Below are 19,306 nucleotides of genomic sequence, written 5' to 3' on the forward strand. Positions count from 1 at the left end.
AAACAAATTCATGGCCTTGTTTTGGCTCTCTTTTATTTAGCCTTTATAGATGTAAGCACTGTTCACTACCAGTCTGGATGAACGTAGCTACAAACATCAGACCAGGAGACAGGATGGTTACTAAGATTAGAGCACGGATGTGCACACGCATCCCCACTCACACCTCCCAACCACACCAACTGGAAACTGCAGTTGAACCTGTCATGGTTTTGGAGAGTGTGGGGAGGTCCCTGCAATGGGGTAATGGGATGAGGATTAGGAAGAGGGTAGGTACCCTGGCCTTATACTCACGGGCATTGTCTGGCTGCCATGGAGTGCGTGGATTGCTGCCTGAGCCTCTGTGTGAGATGAGAACTTTACAAAAGCACAGCCTGGAAAGGGACAGAAAGAGCACAGGAGATTGCAGTGACAGGACTGCTGTGAAAGTGCCATCACGCAAGAGACAGTGTCTGTATCTCAGGCAAGGCAAAGGAAAGCCACCCCAAGGAAGCAGGGAACAAAAAGGATGACTCATCCCGAGTCCTCTATCCTGGAAAAAAGAGGAAGGGTCTCAAATTATTACTTCAATTACATACTCTACAGATGATGTCACCATCTCCACCCTTGTTCCTGATTTCCTCTTCCCCAAAGTCTCCGTGGACTCCTAATACAAACATTTCAACTTGCAGACTCAGACTGACAGAACAGGCTCACTAGTGATCCTGGTAACTCACTATTCATCGTGCTCTGCTTCCCCTCCTTTTCTCTCAGTCTCTGCCCACCTTCCCCAATCTTTCCCGGCAGCAGATGATTCTTCATGCCCTGCTCCCTATGCTGGGCTGTGATACGGGTTCCCCTAAAGATACAGTGGAGGAATAAGTACCCCAGTGGAAAGGAGGCACAAGCAGTGAGGCTGGTGAGCACTACCTGCAGAGCAGGGAGAAAGGGCATGACACACAGAGGGGTTCACACCTTTGCTGTTACCATCAGGTCCACGGAGCACCGTACATTCATCAATGACCCCAAATGGTTCAAAGAGCCGGAGCACGTCATCCTCAGACTGCTGCTTATTTAACATGCCCACAAAGAGCTTCCTGTCCCCTAGGGGCAAACACAGAAACATCAACCTTCTATGAGGCTTAGTCAGTCCGAAGCAGGAGGATAGGGACACTTAAGCACAGAACAGCCTTGCGTTAAAAACATGCCTGGCATGGAAATGATTTGCTGTTGGATGAAATGCTTCCACAGAGGTGAGTGTGCAGGGTCCACCCAAGCTCCTCACACCTGCAAAGGTTTCTGTGGCTTCCCCTATCCTACCATCCCCAACAGAAAACAAAAGATTAATACTCTCCTTTTATTCATTAACCTTTTCCTTTGAATAATCCAACACAAATGTTAATAAGAAAAACTGCCTGGGCAATTATACTCTTGTTGACCGGTATGTGAAATCCAAGAGGTACCTTTAAAAATACAGCAGACCAACCCAGACAGGGTAATAAATTCCAGGACTTCTGACTTCTGTTTCCTTTTTCTTCATTCTGAGATCACCATTTCCTCAGATGCCATGTAACCAAGCATCTTAGTTTCCATTTGCTCTTCCCCACCCCAATCTAACTAGCTGTCTCCTAAGGCCTGGAATAAACCCTGGCATTCTGGGTCCCAATCTGCGTCACCGCAGGAGCACCCAAATACCAGACTAGTGAAGGCCAACTAACATCTCCATGGTCCCCGCTCCCCTCTCGAATGGCATTTTGTACCCATCTCACACTGGCAGGGAGCTGGAAGGCTGGCCAATACATCCACGACTTTGAGCTCAGAGTCCTTCTGGGTTCCTCCTCAAAAGAGAGAAGTGAGGATTATGGTTTTCTTGCGATGGATAAGTGTGGAGGCAAGAAAGGTACAGAGCTTCCCCATTAGTACCCACAGAGGCACATCACACTGCCTGGTGCCATCCAGCCAAGCACAAACACAGCAGTGGATGGGACAACATCCCCCACACATTTGATGTGAACAGCTATTAAAATAGCACAACATTAAAATAACAGCCTAAATACCAGCCCAATCTGCATTTTTGCAAGAAAATAGTTGTGCCAACTACTGAGTAAACTCTCCCGCACATGCATGGGAGACATGACCCATAGGAGCGAATATACGAGAGGATTTCTTATTGTTAGCAATGGGATCAGAGGGGCTGGCTGCAAACAAACCAGTACAACGTGCTGTACATCAGGGGAAATAGCGAGGAAGCTGCTATCTGTTTGAGAGTGCAGTGACCTGAAAACAACAGGTCTTGAAGTTACAGCAGCAGAACGGGCTACAGGAGTGGTGGTGTGTATGTATGGCAGGACTGGATGGCACATTACACATTCACACTGCCACCAAAGCTTGCCCCAGCCCCTTCCTTGCTCCCCTTTGGTCAGAGGATGCTTCCTACCCAGGTAAGTAAACAAGTTGCTAAGTGCAGATGCACTGGGAAGCAGGCAGGACCTACACATGCCATTGGTCCCTGCCAGAAAAGCAGATGCACATATGCAGCATTAATGGACAAGCACAGAGACTTATGCATGCCCAGGAACACACCTGTACACTGACCTAGCCCCAGCAGGTGCCTTCTGAAGCAAAATCCCTCAGTAAGCAAGAGGGATGTGCAGACAGACAGATTCGTTCCCCATGCAGACACCACAGGGAGTCACTTCATCCCACAGCACTGCTTCACAGAGCCCCAGCACAGGCTCACACAGGCACAGCTCTCTTCTAGCACCAGGTGAACACAGGTGCCACTTGTGTCCACCAGAGATGAAGTCTTAGAAGTGCTGTATCCAAGGCTCTTAACCCAGTCCCAAACAGATACTCCTGATTTATATAACTAGAAGTGGCTGAAATTTATGGCCTTGTGTGTTTTTTAAAGGCCAAATTTCCCAGCTTTCCTCAGTGTCATGATTCCCTGGGTAAGAAAATCTGGGGGAATTTCATCCCCTTCCATTTTCCTCGCAATTCTTTCTACATTTCTCCCTGCACCTGCATGGCAATGGTTGCATTTGGAGACATTATTTCAGCTGGTCAGGTCCATCTCAATTAGCAATGCCCAATAATGTCCAGCTAAGGCACAGGAGCTAATAAAGCAGGTTCTGTACAGCTGTCTTCTTAGCAGGAAGACAACATCTGCCCCCACAAGGGCTAGCTCAGAAGTGCGGTTGGTTAAACCAGCCAAAAAATAGTACATAGAGGAGGTGAAAAAATCTGACTGGAAGCAGGGGGTGGAATAAAAAAAAAAAAAAAGGGGACTGGAGAGGAATTTAATTCACTGTGAAGAAGAGCATGGAAACTAAAGGAGCAGTAGTTCTGTGCTCTGACTGACATCACCTGGTGCCATATGTGAATCCAGTTTGGCTACGGCAGGGGACACGGGAGCTCTGTAGTGTGTTCCCTTCTTCTATTCCGAATCTATACTGCAGCTAGGCCTTATTTCAGATATGTGCCCCATGTTGCTGCCTTTGTATTGCAAACACAACAGAAGTTCCTTAAAAAAACCACATCAACAAAGGGGAAAAATTCACTAGGGAATACTTTTAGTGACTTCAAGTACTGTAAAATAACCTCATTCTTTGAACTTGCAAGCAAATAACTGGGCTAAGATTTAATAGCCAGAAATGCACTTGACGGTCTTGCCTTTCTCTTCAGAGACCTCAGACGACTGCCTGGCTGTCTTGGTCAGAATGGCAGCGGGGAAGCTCTAGGTGGGGGGAAAACACAGCTACATGGACATAATGCTACTTTGGCAACATTGGCCTTTTGCTGGGTCTGATTTTGTGTGAGATTCTTGTGAAAGGACAGAGGGTAGCCAGGGGAGAGTTGGGTAAGTGGTTCCAGTTTTGGCTGAAGACTAGTTCAGTGCAAAGACCTGATGGTTACTGTAGCCACCCAAAGCTTGTCTCCACCAAACAACAGTCTAATGGATGCAAAAGGCCACACCTTTGCAATGAAGGTACTGAACGAAAAGGGACCTTGTCAACTTGCAATCAAATCAACACCAAATCACAAGTTACTCATTATTTCCTCCTCCAGAGAGCCCTGAAATTTCTTGGATAATCCTTGTGGTTTCTTCCTCATACCATTTCTGCTGAATCAAAAGCCTTTTTCTATACCCTGCACTTTGGGAAAAGTCCATTGAAACAGTGAATGCTAGTCTTCGTTCCTGCAGTTTTACTGCAGGTCTTCTGTTGTCTGACACAGCTCACTAACAGAACTTTTTGGACGTCCTGTGTTTATGTGGGAATTTCAGCTTTCCTTTCTGAATTAGGAAGAAAAAAAATGCTGGTCTTCCTGTCTATGCAGAACAGCTTAAAACTGCGATACCTTAGGGACTCAAGCTACAAAGGCTAATATAAATACACACACCTATGAGTTCAGAATCTTTTCTGAATGCCCACGAGAGCAATATTAGAAGGGACTGAAGTCACTTGCAACATAAGAGAAAGATTTTTGCACAGTGATTGTTTCTTACAGCCCACTTCCAAAGACTGCACATAGGAAAAAGGCCCAGCCTGTTCCCCTCCAATGCATCTTTGCAGCAGCTGGGGAACCTGTGAAAGGGCTCCCCTGTTGCTCACCTCTACCTCTTCACATCTTGGAGCCCAACCCATGATCTGGTGCCCTCTAGCTTCTGTGAGCTTCCAAATAGAACTGTTCCCCCACCAATAACCAGGCTGCCTCATCTCTTCCCAGCCCTTTCACCTGAGCTCTGCTATCATCATGCCCAAAGCAGTCAATCTCAAACCAGCTGGCATTCTCAGGGCAGTGCTGCAGGTCATCAGCTCCTTCAGCTCCCCAGCAGGGATTTCTGCAGCACTGGAAGATCTCGTCTCCTACTCAGAACAGCATGCCCTCCTCCTGCTGTTTTTCCTTCGCTTTCCCTATAGCTCTTGGTTTTCACCCTCTGATTGGCAATTTCCTATGCTGTCCAGCAACCAGGAAAATTGATTCTGATCTCTGACTATTGAGTTCCCATGGAAACATGCTCTGGGCACAGTCAGCCACCCAGACAGCAGGAGGTGGGCCATCACAGAGCACACTGCTGATGAAGGTGGTGAGGGAACAAGTAAGGGAGTCGAGGCCATAAAGTCCAAATGCTATGGCCAAGAGAGAGAGAAAGAGAGAGAGAGGAGAGCACACAAGTACTGGACACCACTCCTCTAAGCCCAGTGGATTCAGGTCATCTGGCCGACAGCTGTCAACAGCAAGGATCAGGGAGAGAGAGGAAGCCTGCTAAAGCCGTTGGTAATGCAGCAAATCTCCTTGGATATGCATAAAGCTTCCATGTCTCTAGGCAGTACTAATGGCCTTGGGCTGGCTGTCATATCACATCACTGCATCAGAATGCTCCAGGTCTTACCAAGAAGCAGACGAGCTCCTCTGCCCCCTCACTCCATCTCCTCCTGATACTCTCATGCTTGTACCACAGGCATAAGGGAAAGAAAGAAAAAGCTGACAATGCCTACCCCAGAATCACAGGTCCCACTCTGAACTAATACAGGCAGGAACTTTTTACTAGTGAATTCCTTCTGCAGAGTACAGTAACACCGAGCATCCAGATACCCCTACACAGCCCCTGCAAGGCTTGGACAAAACTGTCCCTTTGGCATAAAAATTAGCATCTCTTAGACCAGGAGACAAATTCTGGTGCTCGAACTTCATGTACTTAATTCAGGGTGCTTCATTTGAGAAATGTCAGTCCCTGGAGATGTTCCCTTAAAGGATAATGCAGAGCAGTGCTTCACTGATGCATGCACCTATTCCCTTGAAAAATTCCTAGTCCAAGCAGTTCTGCCCTGCCCCAAATCTTTCTTTTACCTCCTGCCAGCATGGGGCTGTTGCTACAGGGAATGGCTCTTCCTGTATCTGCCAAGTTGCTCATATCCACTTCTCTGACAAGTGAAGCATCATGACAGAAACATTTCAAAAGAGCAACAGATTCAGACAAACATAGGGTGCTGTCTTGATGCTGCTTCTGCCTCAGGAAAAAAAAAAAAAACAACAGTTTGTCACGGATCCTGTGGGAGCTGTTTGCTTTTCAGCTCTAAAGTGAGGAAGTGAGGTACCCAGGCTGCAGAGAGACAGGTGTTCAGACTACAAAGGCTGCTGCTCTCTAAGGCCTTGTCCACCGGAAGCAGAGTTGATGTTCTGACATTTGCAATCATTAGAGAATGTGGCACTTTTCCATAAACTTAGAGATTTCAGAGTCCAGTGCCTTGACCAAAAGCTTGCTTCCAAATCAACATCCTGGTTTTTAACCTGTTGGCCTGTTTCAGCTCTATTTGACAGAGAAACTGAAGCATCAGAGATGTTATGTCCCAACACTTAATACTTGGTGGCTGTGTATAGAAGAGATGCCAGTAGCAGCCCATCAGCAAAAGACACACTGCAGAAATGACCTCAGCCTAGCAGTAGATATCAAGAGATGCCAGACTTGCACTCACCAAAGACACAAACCTAAGAAAACAAAGGTGCAGCAGTTGGTCCTTTCACAGCATGGATTGTCTGTTTGGTCTGGTTTTACTGCTGTTGTGTCCAGACATAATGCAGGGTGACAAAGGTGAATGTGTGCATTTGCCTGGGAAGGTGTGTGTCAAGGGGGCGCCCAAGGCCCTGCAGCAGGTCCTGCTGTCTATCTCTCTGGGCTGGGAGGGCTGCTCTGCAGCCATGTCTGACACTTACTGGCTCTGCAATGTTGGCACCAGGATGACTGGCAAAGGCTTTCCTAGGCTCCTATGCTTTTTTTTTCTTTTTTTTAAAGACTCATTAGGAGTAACCTCAGATAGAATAACGTAATTTCTGAATTAGTTAGAAATCTGGGTTGAAAATTTTTAAAATCAGTGTGGTAGAGGATGGACTGACCACCTACTAGTTGAATCCAGAGGCAATGTGAGGTGTCAGTGAGTAATCAGCCCCCTCTATACCCACTGCAGGCATTTCTAAAGAATACTTCATTCACTCCTAACATCATTTTCAACAGTGAAACACCCTGAAGGAACTGGTCTATAGCACAGGTAAGGACCTTAAACTCAACTCTGAACCAGGGGCTGAAATAAGGTGAATGTGGTTTAGGCACGCTAGTTTCTTTGGAGATTTAAGTCACAGTCCTTTTCAAAAGGAGCATGACTATAGGTAGCATTCCTGGATTGTCAGTATAGCTCAAGAGAATAAATTTGCCCAGACTTCAGTAAAAGTTATTCCTCAAGTAAATAACCAAAATTTACAGATTCTATTTGGAAAAATAATCTATCTGACTTAAACAATTTTTTTTTAAAAGGACGATCACACAACCGTAAATATACACATATATATTTTATATTATAAAACATGTCTCATGTTCCTGACAATGCAATAATTGAAAGTCACTACAAACTGTTTGGAAATGACCTCTTAAAATTTAAAACAAAAGCCTTCCAATTCTAAATACCGCATGCAGGACATGCTGTCCCACAGCACAAAAAGCACCACACAAATCCTCCCCTTGCCTCTACTAAACTGCTTTCAGGGGCAGCACCAACAGCACAAGGCATGGAAAGGCAGACGTAGAAATGGAAACAAAAGGAAAAGAAATATATCAGTAAGACAAGGAAGAGCAGATAAATGAATTAATGGATTAGGAAAGGGCTGAAGGGTGAACCCTCTCCACCTGGAGAAGGCATTTGAGCTGCTGAGAGCTTCCCATTAAATGAACAGGTTCTCTCATTCCCAGTCTTCCAGCTCTGAACTCGTATGCTGCTCTGACCAAGCTGGTCCCCTGCAGGCTGACAGCACCTCCATTTCAGGATTCTTTCCCTTCAGACATTATTTCCCAATCATGTGATCTTTTCTGCAACAGCACTGCAGCCTTGACAATGTGATGGGGGCTGCTGCAGGACCGAGAGTGGGAGGCTGAGACAGTTCAGCAGCAATGGGGGAGGCAGAGGAGTGAGCTGCAGACAGGAGAATCAGCTGCGGAGCAGTGAGCTGAACATGTTAAAAAGCCAGTGCTGCTGCAGGGATCTGGCTTTTATTGGGTTGATCAGGTGTACAAATGAAGAAATCTCTTCCCAACAGCTTACACCCTCCAGGAGCCTCAATGCCATGCACCTAAGTGCAGGTCTGCTTCAGTAACTTCCTGGGACAGGCACTGTCAGGCTAATAGTACCCTCAAAGAGCTGGGAAAGAGAGTGGAGTAGGCAGCCACATTATCACCCTTAGGATTTGGGGTGCTGTCAGCTGCATGCTGTGTCAAGTTGAAGCTCTTCTCCTGCCCCTCTGCCACATACAAACATCTCCTCATACAGACTGCAGGTAGAGGAAGGCAGGGTCGGGAGCCTCTCTCTTTTCCTGGTCCCTCTCACAAGCGCAAAGCCACCAAAGGAGAAACAAGGAGAGATGACAACTACCTCCACGGCTCTCGCTGTCTGCAGGTTTCACTTGAATTGGGCGCGCCATCTGCAATGAAAGAGAAATGCAAAGGGTTAGAGCTTGGCCCATCTGCCCAGCGCACAGTGCTAATGGCAGTGGTAACAGGGTGCTGCTTTCTGCCTGCTGTGCAGAGTACGAGCAATCAGTACATCCCCTTGGAGAAAGGACCACTTTTCAAAAAGAAACCTGGCACTTTTCCCTGCTCAGCTGCTTGCCTGAGACAACAGCTCTCCTAGAAATGCTCACCATCCATAAACCTCTGCTTCCTAAGATGCAGCAAGTGCAAAGAAAGGCCTAAGGTGAGACTATGCCTGGAAGCTCTTCCTATGTCTGCCCTGACTCAGTCCAGGCACGGCCACCTCACCTACTTAAGCCACTTACTCTCCTTGCAGGAGAGAAAAAAGACTGCCTCTGACCTTGGCTAGAAGCAGAACAGCAGGCAGGCATGTTAAGTTTCCCCTTCCCCAGCCCTCATGCAGACAGAGCTCTGTGCACCAGAGTGGCTGTTGAGAAGGGCAGTGCTGCTCTCAAGCAACATCTCTGGCCCTCAGGGGCAATACCCAGGTTAAAAGTGCCAAAACTCCTCTCGCTTGGGTATGGAGAAGAGCTTTTTACCTCTCTTGCAGCCATTAGTGTCATCAGCAATAATCCAACCACAAACAACAAGCCTGAAGGGTAGCTTAGCTCATATGAAATGGGGACTCTCCAGGTAAGACAGAAGTAGCTGCATTAAGGAGCCCACAGCTTCAACTGTCTGATTTGCAAAGTAGGGCAAAACTCTCATCTGCTGGCAGGCCTGCATGTCCTGTGCTGCCCAGAGAGGCAACTGACAAGCTGTAACCTCCTCCCCATCTAGCAAGACCCAAGTGTGCCAGAATCTCCTCCAAAGAATGGTACACAGGGCAAACCCACACTCACAGCACATCTCACTCCATGTCTCTCAGCATCATTCAGACAGGTTGACAGTAACTGGAATCGGTGACATTCATAATAAAAACCAATCAGAATATCGCAGGTGAGGCCTGCACACAAGCTGCAGGTCCAGGCATAGTCTGTCCCCTCTCTCAAGAAACTTCCTCAGGAAAAACAGCAACAAAACATAGAATGAAATCAAGCCATAAAGGTCACCACCTGAAATGTGTTTAGAAGCCGGCATGCAATATGTGGAAGGCTGAGTCAGACTGGCCAGAAACTGGAGGTAGAGCCCACATTTACAACAGCTGGAGGAAATGAGTGAAATAAGTTTGCAGTTCACAGGAAAGAGAAGCCAAGCTGCTGCCATGCTACACCTTGATAGGCAGCAGTGCCCACTCCATCTCCCAGGAGGTGCTGCATCATTTAGGGAAGAGGCTGCAGATCCTTTTCCCATTCATCATCAGCTGCATGGATTTGCAGAGTTCCCGATACCCTGTTGCACTGCCATGTGGCCCCAGCACTCACCAGCCTCCAGGTTGCTGCTCCCCACAAGAGCTGCCAAGGACCTGGCATCTCTTTCATGAGCTGAGTGGGATGTGGGACAGGGATTCAGAAGTATGCAGTCAGAGATTGTTCCACAAAGCCTCCAATTTCCTTGCTGAGAGGCATAGGCTCCTATCACTGCTCACAGTCCCTGGCAATATGCCTGCGTGAGCTGAGGCTGGCAGTGCTCTGGGAGCAGGCTGAGTGGGAGAGGGCAGGCAGCCCAGATGTGTGCTCGGTGCACAGCCAAGAGGGGCAGCTGGCCATGTCACTCCCCACTGCTCCCACAGCACTGAGAAATAGTTTTGTTTCTACCCAGGATGCAAAGCCAGAACTAAACTAAACTGATGGGGAGGGAGACAGAGGGACAGACTCAGATCTCAGCTCCTATGAGAAGCAAAGACATTTTGGGGTAGGTGGGGCAGAAGGGCTGCTATAGAAGCCAAGAGCTAGTAGGCACACATATAACCCCCCTCTAGCACCACCCACCCAGGGATGCTGGGGCTAAGGGCAAGAAGTCAAGAAGGATAGTGGGAGGTGAGGGGGAGGTTAAGCACCTGAGGCCATCTCCCTGTCCCCTCCCCCAACAGGGCTGTCACTCCAACTCCCAGCACCTAGGATAAAGGAGGTGTTGTCATGGAAACGGTTATTCACCACATGGAACCTGACATTTGCGGTTGCCATGGAAACCAGCTCTTGGGGGCATTCCCTCTGCTTTGCACAATAGAGACATTTTGATATGATCTCTGGGGAGGGGGCCCCCTCAACCCATCTGTCCCTCCCTATCCTTGCCCCCATCCCAGGGACTTCACCCCAGGGCCAACCCCGGGGGTGGTGAGCCACAGCTGGCCCCACTGAACTTGTCAGTGCACCCCACAGGGTCACAGACCCACAAACAGGCTCACAGCAGGGCCAAAACACCATGCAGCGGCAGCGGAGGTGCCAGTGCCAGCGTCAGCTGGGTGATGTGGGTCAGTACTGGTGCAAGTCTGGACGCAGCATTTGGCTGCAGTCACAAGAAGAAGCAGGGCTGCCCAGGGCAAGATCAAGCATGTGTGCTGTCCTGCACCCCACATGTGCAGCCACAGCTCCTCTCTTGACTACCTGACACAGCACCTTAGGCGGGCACAGGAGGACTCTCCCTCTGCCCATGTCAAATCAAGCTCTCGGTCAAGGGCTGCCCATTTCCAGAGGTCTTGCCAGCTCCAGTGACTTTGAGAGACCCTCACCAACATGAGGCTGGGTCTCGGGGCTGGTCTTCATCTGTTCTGGAAGATACGGGTAAAGAGAATAAAACAAAATACAAGAAATTTTCCAGAGGCTGAGACAGAGGCAGCCTGGTCCTCCTTGCAGAGAAGTGGACACCCAGACACTTCCACAAACAGGACACCACCATTTTAATCCTTCTAAGTCCCCTGTTGCCATCAAAGATGAACAAATTATCGAAGGCATCTCAAGCAGAGGGAGCCTACAGGAGCTCAAATTCAACCACACAGGTCTGAAGACCTTGAGAAGTATCTCCCTGCGGGGTCCTAAACTTTGTATATAGCTCTCAGCCAAAGAGCTCTGTCCCGTACAGAACTCAATGCACAGAAAGGATGGTCAAACTTTACCTCTTCCATTTGAGGGAAGTCACTGCAGCCCAGAGGAGCCTAGCTGGTATCTCTAGGGAAGTTACAGCACCGTTACCGTGCAAGAACACCAGATAACCAGCAGGGGGGTCCACCTAATTTGGCAATTCCAGCTCCTACTGCAGAACCATAGAATCATTTGGGCTGGGAAAAAAAATCTTCAAAATCATGGACATAACTGTGTGGCAGACACACTTGAGTGCAGTCCCTCACGACTCCATGATCAGTCAGTCTGTCCTCATGGGGCTCGATGTTTCAGTGCACTGCAGGGCACTGCACTGAGAAGAACACTGCATGATCTGTTGCCCTGATCTCTCTCTTGTGATTAGTGCCACTGAAGGTCAGAAGAGCTTTTTTAGGTGAGAAGAGGAAAGTGCCAACTTTCTCAAATCCTTTTCTAGAAGTGCTAAGGCAAGTTTCCTCAAGAGGCAAGAGGAAGAAAAATCCCGAGCCACATTCAGGCAAGTACCTTTCTGTTTTCCAGGGGGCTTTATAGCAGGGCAGAGTAGTATTTGGCTCCAAACTTCCTCCTGCTCCTCCCCACTGCTGAAAGAAAGGGCTGACAGAACTGAAACCCCAAAAAACTCCTCCAGTAAGTTCATCAAGACCACAAGAGATCACTCTGGCCTCTGGAAAGGCATGGGCCTCAGGATCCAGGCATGGCTGGGTGGCCAAGCCCACAGTCCTACATCAGCTGCAGGATTTTGCTTCAGCAGAGACAGAGACAGAGACTTGCCCAAGGAGGCCCTTGTGACAAGAGTCACTTCCAGCAAGGTGGAAAGGGCTTATCAGGCCTTCAAAAAGCAGGGATAAGGTGCATGTGAGATGGGTCACTAAGAGCAAGTGCAAGAAAGTTGCAGAGGGAAAAGCTGGCAGGACTGTCAACCTCAGATGGCTTTGATCTTTTTGCTAGGCTGGTTGGAGAAGACACCCAACCAAGACACCATCGTTCCCTGTGCTCACTGGTACACCACTGGCCCTGGTCCAGCAAGCACGCTCAGGTGCTTCTCCATGCACAAGCTGGAGCCCCGTGGACCCCAGCAAACTGGGGAATGGCAGAGCTAGGGCAGCAGGTTTCCAAGCTAGTGACACAGCGGATCTGCAGAGTCTGCAAAGGCCTCTTACAGCTGTGCTGGCAGATTAACAGGCTGCCGTTGGTCTGGACCTGTCATCTGGGGGCATCAGCAGCTCCTCAATGCAGCTGTGCCCCGACTTCTTCTCCCCCATGGTAGAGTAATGACAGCGGCCAGGAAAGGCATCTCTGTAAATGTACCATGGCAATGCAGAGGGGGCCAGGCAGAAGGACCCTCTGCCAGCAAACAGTGGCTGTACCAGTTCCCTTGGCAACCGTTAACACTAACAGTCTGAGCGGTGCAAAATCTCCAGAAATTAAGACCTGCCATGGGAAAAACCACAGAAAATAGGCCCAAGCCCCAGTGCCACCGAATCAATCTTCTGAGCTATTTCTGGGCTGAACAACAGAAATTATGGCTGATACTAGATAAGCTGTTTCCTTTTAGGGGTGCAGGATCCCCTTGAAGATAGTCAAAACTTATTCGGAGAAGGCCCTCAGTGATCTAAAGGAGTTAGTCCTTCTTTGACCAGAGACCCCAGAGGTCTCTTCCATTATAAATTACTTTTTGATCCTATTTATATCCATATTCAAAAACACTCATGTGCAGGCACACACATCAAATGACCCCAAGGAGATGGGAATGTGAAGCCTTGCTCAGAAGGGTGGGTGCCTTTGCAAAGACGAAAGCTCTGTGGGGGTTGGTGTGTAGGTACATGTGTGTTCATGAGCACAGGTAAGCCTACTTGCCAGGGAACACACCAGCTCTGGGAAACAAAAGTCCAAGCTCTGTGCTGCAGGGAGATGCAGGGGCCTGGTTGTGCAAATGGTAGTAATTTCTCTGGAGAAAGGAAGGCCCCCTGTGCACAGGACAGAGCCTGCATGTGTGCACTCGGTCAAGATGTGGGAACAGGTGCTGATCTTTAATTTCATTATTCTTCCAATTCCATAGGCCACAGGAGCCCATGTCTGCTTTGGAAGCTTTCTCTTCCCCGGCCTCTTCAGTGTTGGCACTTCACTGGGCAGCTGCCTTGCTGCAGGATATTCTCAGCCCCTTAAGCCAAACTCTCACCAGCACAAGAGTTTTCAATCCTCCCTGCAGGGAACAGGCACATCTGCTGCTTCTTGTCCAGGGGCTGCTTTAGCCCAGTACCTTCATGTTTTGGTGCTGCCACTTCTATGAGATAGCCTTAGCACGCTCTCTGTATCATTACCTTCTACTGATAATGTTGCATGGATCTCAGGAAGTTGCCAGTATTGTCTATCAAACCTGCAGGATGGACATGGGAAAAACTCCTCCACCCTCCCCCGCCCAAAGGTTCAAGCTGCAAAGATTAACAACTGGGGCCCAGCTTCAGCCCCCAGCAAAACATTCAGGCCACCTACTCCACTCCTCAGCACATCCCCCAGCTTTGCCAGTCGCAATATCCTGTAGTGTTCACATAAAGAAACTTTCAGAAATACTGGTCCAGGCTGCCTTCACATCGGTAATGGTACAAACAAAAGGGAAGGGAAGAATGAGATGCTACAACCTCTCTACCAAAGCCCCTCCAGTCACCTCTGCTCCTTTATATCATCACGGGCTGTGGATCCTAACAGATGGCCCAAATGAGCCCTTGCTCCTGGCAGCACAGGAGACAGCCTACCCACAGGGATGCCCTCTGTTCAAGCTCTGCTGGGTCTCTGCACTAATCCTTGTGCCCAGCCATCTGAGTTAGTGCTGCAGCATGTCAACCCCTGGTGCATTCCCATAGTCTCTCTCTGCTCTCATACTGATGCTTTCTGTAATTTTCCATTCCTGTGTCTCTGCACCCATGAGTTCTTCCTATGAGGTAGCCACATTTCAGTACTCCCATCACTGCTTTTAAACTGCCCGTATTCCTAGCTTGGACTAATACCAATTTCTGCCACTTACTTGCCTACCTTTCAGCAAGCCCTTCTTTGTTCTGCATAGAAATAAAACTGTAACTGTACCCCGCCAGAAGAATTACTTTTCTAAACCTCCCCCCTCCACTTCCTCCTTTTATTCTTCTTCCTCTTCTTCAGGAGTAATTTTATGTAATTTGCAACTGTCTGGCTGCAAATGAAAAGAGACATAAAGTGTTTCTGCAAGATATTGAAAAGCTGGATGCTTTTCCCACAAATTTCACTTAGCAAGAGGCTTTAACTTGCTGTGTGATCACTGTATGTCATTAATAACCTCTCCAATTCCTTTCAGAACTCAGCAATGTGAAGGCACAATCACGAATCAAAGGCATGGGTTATGGAGATATCATTTCATCAAGCTAGGGACAAGTGTGCCAGTGAGTGGGGAGAAGGCAAAACACTACACTGCTAAGCTGGCTGGCAGCTGAAGACGACACTAGATTTAGGAAGAAGTGTTAAGGGCCTGATTTTCTCTCTGCTTTTCAGATCAGAATATTTTTGCCTCTGTTCAGCCTATATGGGTTGTGCGTCTTTCCCCAAGCCCTGCATACTGAGGCCACAGAGGGAGCTGCTTTCTATTTTGTTCCTTAGGCACATCCATCTCCACCTCTGACAGGCTCAGAAGACTCAACAAACTGCTTTATTAGGACTGAGTCAGACTTAGTTGTGCAGTTCCCCAGCCTGTCCTCAGGGAGCAGAACTGGGGAACAAGAAATGGGATTTTTGCACACAGCAGAGAACCTCGTGGAGGGCGTGGAGGAGGAGTGTGTGTGACTGGCTGGGAGGTAGTGCTGGACAGAGAACTGGCCACGGTGCTGGTGCTGTCTAGGCACTGCACAGTCCCTGTGAGTAAGCTGCCATGTCCTCCCTGCCTGTCACTCGTACCGACTGGGGCAGTGGGCAAACCTGCCTTGGCTGTGCTGAGCTTCACAAGTCACAGTCCACATCACAGGGTGTGGAAGCAGGTTCCCTGCCTGGGTACTCCTCTTGCCCACCCCAGCTGACATAGATACTTGGCATCCTTTTAAGCTCTTTAGCAAGCTTGGGTGATAAGACACTTGCGTTAATTCACCAAGGATGTGCTTTACCTTTCTGTTCTAGGAAGCTCCATCCTTCCTTCCCCAAAGGAATATTCACACATTTGTTATTTCTAGACTGCACTGACAACAATTCAGCAGCTCAGAGGGCAGAACAGGTGTTTTAGATAATACAATATGCAGCTGACTGTACAGGTGAGATTGGCTGAGTTACCATCCCTGGAGCGATTTAAAAGATGTGCAGAAGTGGTACTTACAGACATGGTTCAGTGGACTTAGCAGTGCTGCGTTAATGGTTGGATTTGACAATCTCAGAGGTCTTCTCCAACTTAAGTGATTCTATGATTGCTGCTTTACACCCTGAGCACACTAGCCCATACAAAAGGGTGTAAAAGCCAAAATTCTGTCTATCTCGGAAAGAGATGCTAAGCCTTATTGTCAAAAAATTAGCTTTTCAAAGTTTAAATTCCTTTAGTTACCATACATCCAACAGCCCTTAATTTAAAAAAGAATTCTGATGTCACAGAAGGAGAACTTGCCAGAAATGCCACAGGAGCAAATAGAGATCATGGTGATTCCTACTGATTATGTAACTATATATAACTATAAATACAAAATATAACTATAAATACAAATATAACTATAAATACAGGAAAGCTACACTGCACACATGGCCGTGCAGGAACAATGCGTCCACATTCTTAGACAGGCTGACATCACTGGCATCAGACCTGGAGGGCCTAAGCAATACCTCTGTGGGCCTAGACTTACGTGACAGACTTGGAAGAAAACCCAGAAGTCCTGCTCCAGCTACCTGTTCACAGCCTAAGGACCCCTCAGAAACCATATCAATGCATTTCCACAAATCCGACCTTACCAAATCCTCAGTCTAGACCTGGAAAGTCATTTGTCTCTATTCAGGTTCATGAACTGTTGAGATCAACCACTGCTTTCGGCATTGAGACCAATAAAGGAATGTACTTCTGGCATCTTATACTTGCTTGGTAGTACAACAGTAAGTACAGGATCAACAGAAGATCCTTATTATGCCAGTTTGATCCCTTGTTGTCTCTAAATGTGCTGATGGTTGGTCAGGTGATGTGTTCAGGTGCTGATGCGCTCAGGTGACAGCTTGTGTCACCCTACATTGATGTCATATACCCTTCAACTTTCTTCCTGCTATTGCTCTGTGCAACAAAGAGATAGTATGGGGGTAAAATAAACAAGAAATTACTTGTTTACCAGACTACAGCTCATCTACTCAAATATCAGTTGTGTGGTTCAGTACATTCTGTTCTCTGCCCTATGCTCGGACCCTCACTGTATTTCTTGTTATAGGCTTTACCATAGAGTTCAACAGAAGATTATCTAGATGTGAATGTACAGTGATGAAATTTTACGGCCTTGTTCCCAAAACAGGGAAGCAAATACCCAGCACTCTGACCTATGAATCATTTCAGGAGTATTCTCTGTGATCAGCTGGATCAGAGGAATGGGTAATGCTATACAGACACAAGCAAACCTGAAAGCTTCCTCAGGTCACCAAGACCACCATGTCCATGCCAAGAACAACTCTATGTGCATCTGGATGGAGGTCTGTTCCATTCTGGTAGTTACCATCTCCAAATGACTGCTAAAATGATCAGAGAGAGAGGGAATCATGCCTTCTTGGTCATTGAGGGACTTAACAAAAGAAAAACTAAATGATGTGATGAAGTGGTGTATTGACAGCCTGAAAATAAACAGCTCCAAATGCCACACAGCTCATCTTCATACTAATTCTGAAACATAATTACACCACATTGCTCATTAACTGTCTCCAGACAAATATGTTCAAAAGTACTCTTCTAGCAGACTTCTTACTGTTCCCAGGCAGTTTCTTACACCTCCCTTAACATAAAAAGCCTTTAGATCACCACATCATAGATACACTGCTGCTTCAAATATTGCTCCATGCAGCACAATATAACCACTGAGAGCGCAGACAGTAGGGAAACATGCAACAAATTCCCAGTGTAGAACCGTAGCAAAACTGAGATTGCCTTGAATCCACCAAGCCTCACATGAATAACCTTTCAGAGACCCTCAGTAGGTATTACTAGGCAGACACATTCAGGTGTGTCTGACTTCCCCATTGCATTACCAGCATTGTACCATGATTCTTCATACTGCTCCTCCATCCTCTGACTTGTTCTCACAGACTCTATCAATTCTGCCCCGGACCAACACACACACAAGCTTACATTGCTTTAGTCCAAAAAGCTGACCATTTCCTGTCACTCAAAAGTAACTCAGGCAGATCTGAGCAGCTGGTTATTTTCACTCTTTCTCCTGGCCGTCCCGAGATAAAGATTCTGTTAAGTGGGAATTAAGTTACATGCATTTTCCAATGCTCAAATGCCAGCATAGGCTTATGCAAAAAGGGAGCACAGGTAAACAAATACAGAAAAGGATGTGTGCATGTGGAGGTCTTGAGGGCAGCTGGGAGAGACTAGGGAAGCTCTTTGGACCTATATGGGTTAAAGAGAAAATGTTATGGCTAATAATTCCTAAACCCTCTACAGAGACCCCTGGCTTACATTAACTATTCTGTTGCCTTGAGCACTCAGGGCCTCGCGTGAGCTTCTATCTAAAAGTACCCAACTCCTCCTCCTACTCACCTCCAAATGAATCAATCCTTTCAATGTGCATGATCAACCCCCTCAGCACAGCAAGGGAACTGCCCAGTCAAAGCTATTAAATCATACCAAAATGGGAACGGCAACAATTCAGAATTCCTTTCAGCTCACCAGCAGGTCCCAGGGAGGCAGAGGACTGCCCTGCAAGAAGGGACCTGTTCCACAATGCCTGGCCTCCTGTGATCCCTACTGCACTTTGCTCCCAAGACCAGCTGTGGAGGGAGCAGGACCCAGGAACAGACGACAGCCAGTTCAGCAGTCCTGGTCTCACCTATATAACCCATTTCTCTTCCAAACAGTGGGATGTGGCAAGTGTATTTTTTTCGTCTGATCCAACTCAGATACAGCACTAGAAGTCTGTCCAGGTACCCTGTAGGGCAATGGCAGAGTAGAAGCAGACGCACCAGGAGGTTCTGCACACCTGGAAAAAGGGTTTGGTATCTTGTCTTGTCTCGTGTGAGCTTTCCAGCATGCCCACTGTGCAGGCTCCACCCATGCTCTTCACCCCACAGCCCACAGCTCCCTAGTGATAGGGACAGATAGGTGAAGGTGACATGTCACACCACAGAGAGCAAAGAACAGCATAGAAACAGGCCTAGCCAGAGCTACATGGGGTAGCCTTGGCCAGGCAGAGAAAAAAGCAGCAGCTCTGTGAAGAGCACTGCTGTGCTCCCACTTCTATATCCCTGTTCTAACTCCTGAAACATGTTTCTCTTTCACAAGCAGGAAAATTAATCTAAGCCACTTCTCACCCTTGCTCCCTCCCCGATAATCCCGCATTTGCCTGCCCATGGCATCCAGACACAATTACTGGGGACTTACCCCTGGCAAAGTCTTCTGTTCATGCAGTGCTGTCTGGGCTTTGATGGCAGAGTCTCTGGCACAGTATGTGAGGAATGCACAACCTGCAGTGAATACAGCAAGTGTCAAATTAGACAGGCAATTGCAGATGCACATCAACACAAATGTTACATAATTCGGTTGTGTCTAAGACTCTAGGGAAAGAGACAAAGAAATAATGTAAAAGGACTTGCAGGCCACATCCAAGGTCTGTTAAGTCCTCAAAAAGGGTCCCAGTGAATCAAC

General features: G+C 47.7%; 1 protein-coding gene across 6 annotated transcripts in view; it reads right to left on the reverse strand.

The window, feature by feature from the left end:
• The window catches only part of CELF5 (CUGBP Elav-like family member 5), a 34,295-nt gene that overhangs the window by 9,986 nt on the left and 5,003 nt on the right, over positions 1–19,306 (reverse strand). For 5 of the 6 annotated variants that reach the window (XR_003573169.1, XR_003573168.1, XM_027900966.1 and 2 more), the window contains exons 2-5: positions 19,043–19,125; positions 8,394–8,445; positions 952–1,080; positions 292–371 (exon numbers count right to left, since the gene is read on the reverse strand). Coding sequence is in view for 4 of the 6 variants with exons in the window: in XM_027900966.1 (XP_027756767.1) it covers positions 292–371; positions 952–1,080; positions 8,394–8,445; positions 19,043–19,125 (344 nt within the window). In the remaining 2 variants the exon portion in view is untranslated. The remainder of the gene's footprint in view (positions 1–291; positions 372–951; positions 1,081–8,393; positions 8,446–19,042; positions 19,126–19,306) is intronic. The other variant, XM_027900967.1, reaches the window with a different exon arrangement.

The sequence above is a fragment of the Empidonax traillii genome, unplaced genomic scaffold, assembly GCF_003031625.1.
Source record: "Empidonax traillii isolate 1590-97213 ecotype Southwest subspecies unplaced genomic scaffold, ASM303162v1 scaffold761:size885847, whole genome shotgun sequence".
Lineage (NCBI taxonomy): Eukaryota > Metazoa > Chordata > Aves > Passeriformes > Tyrannidae > Empidonax > Empidonax traillii.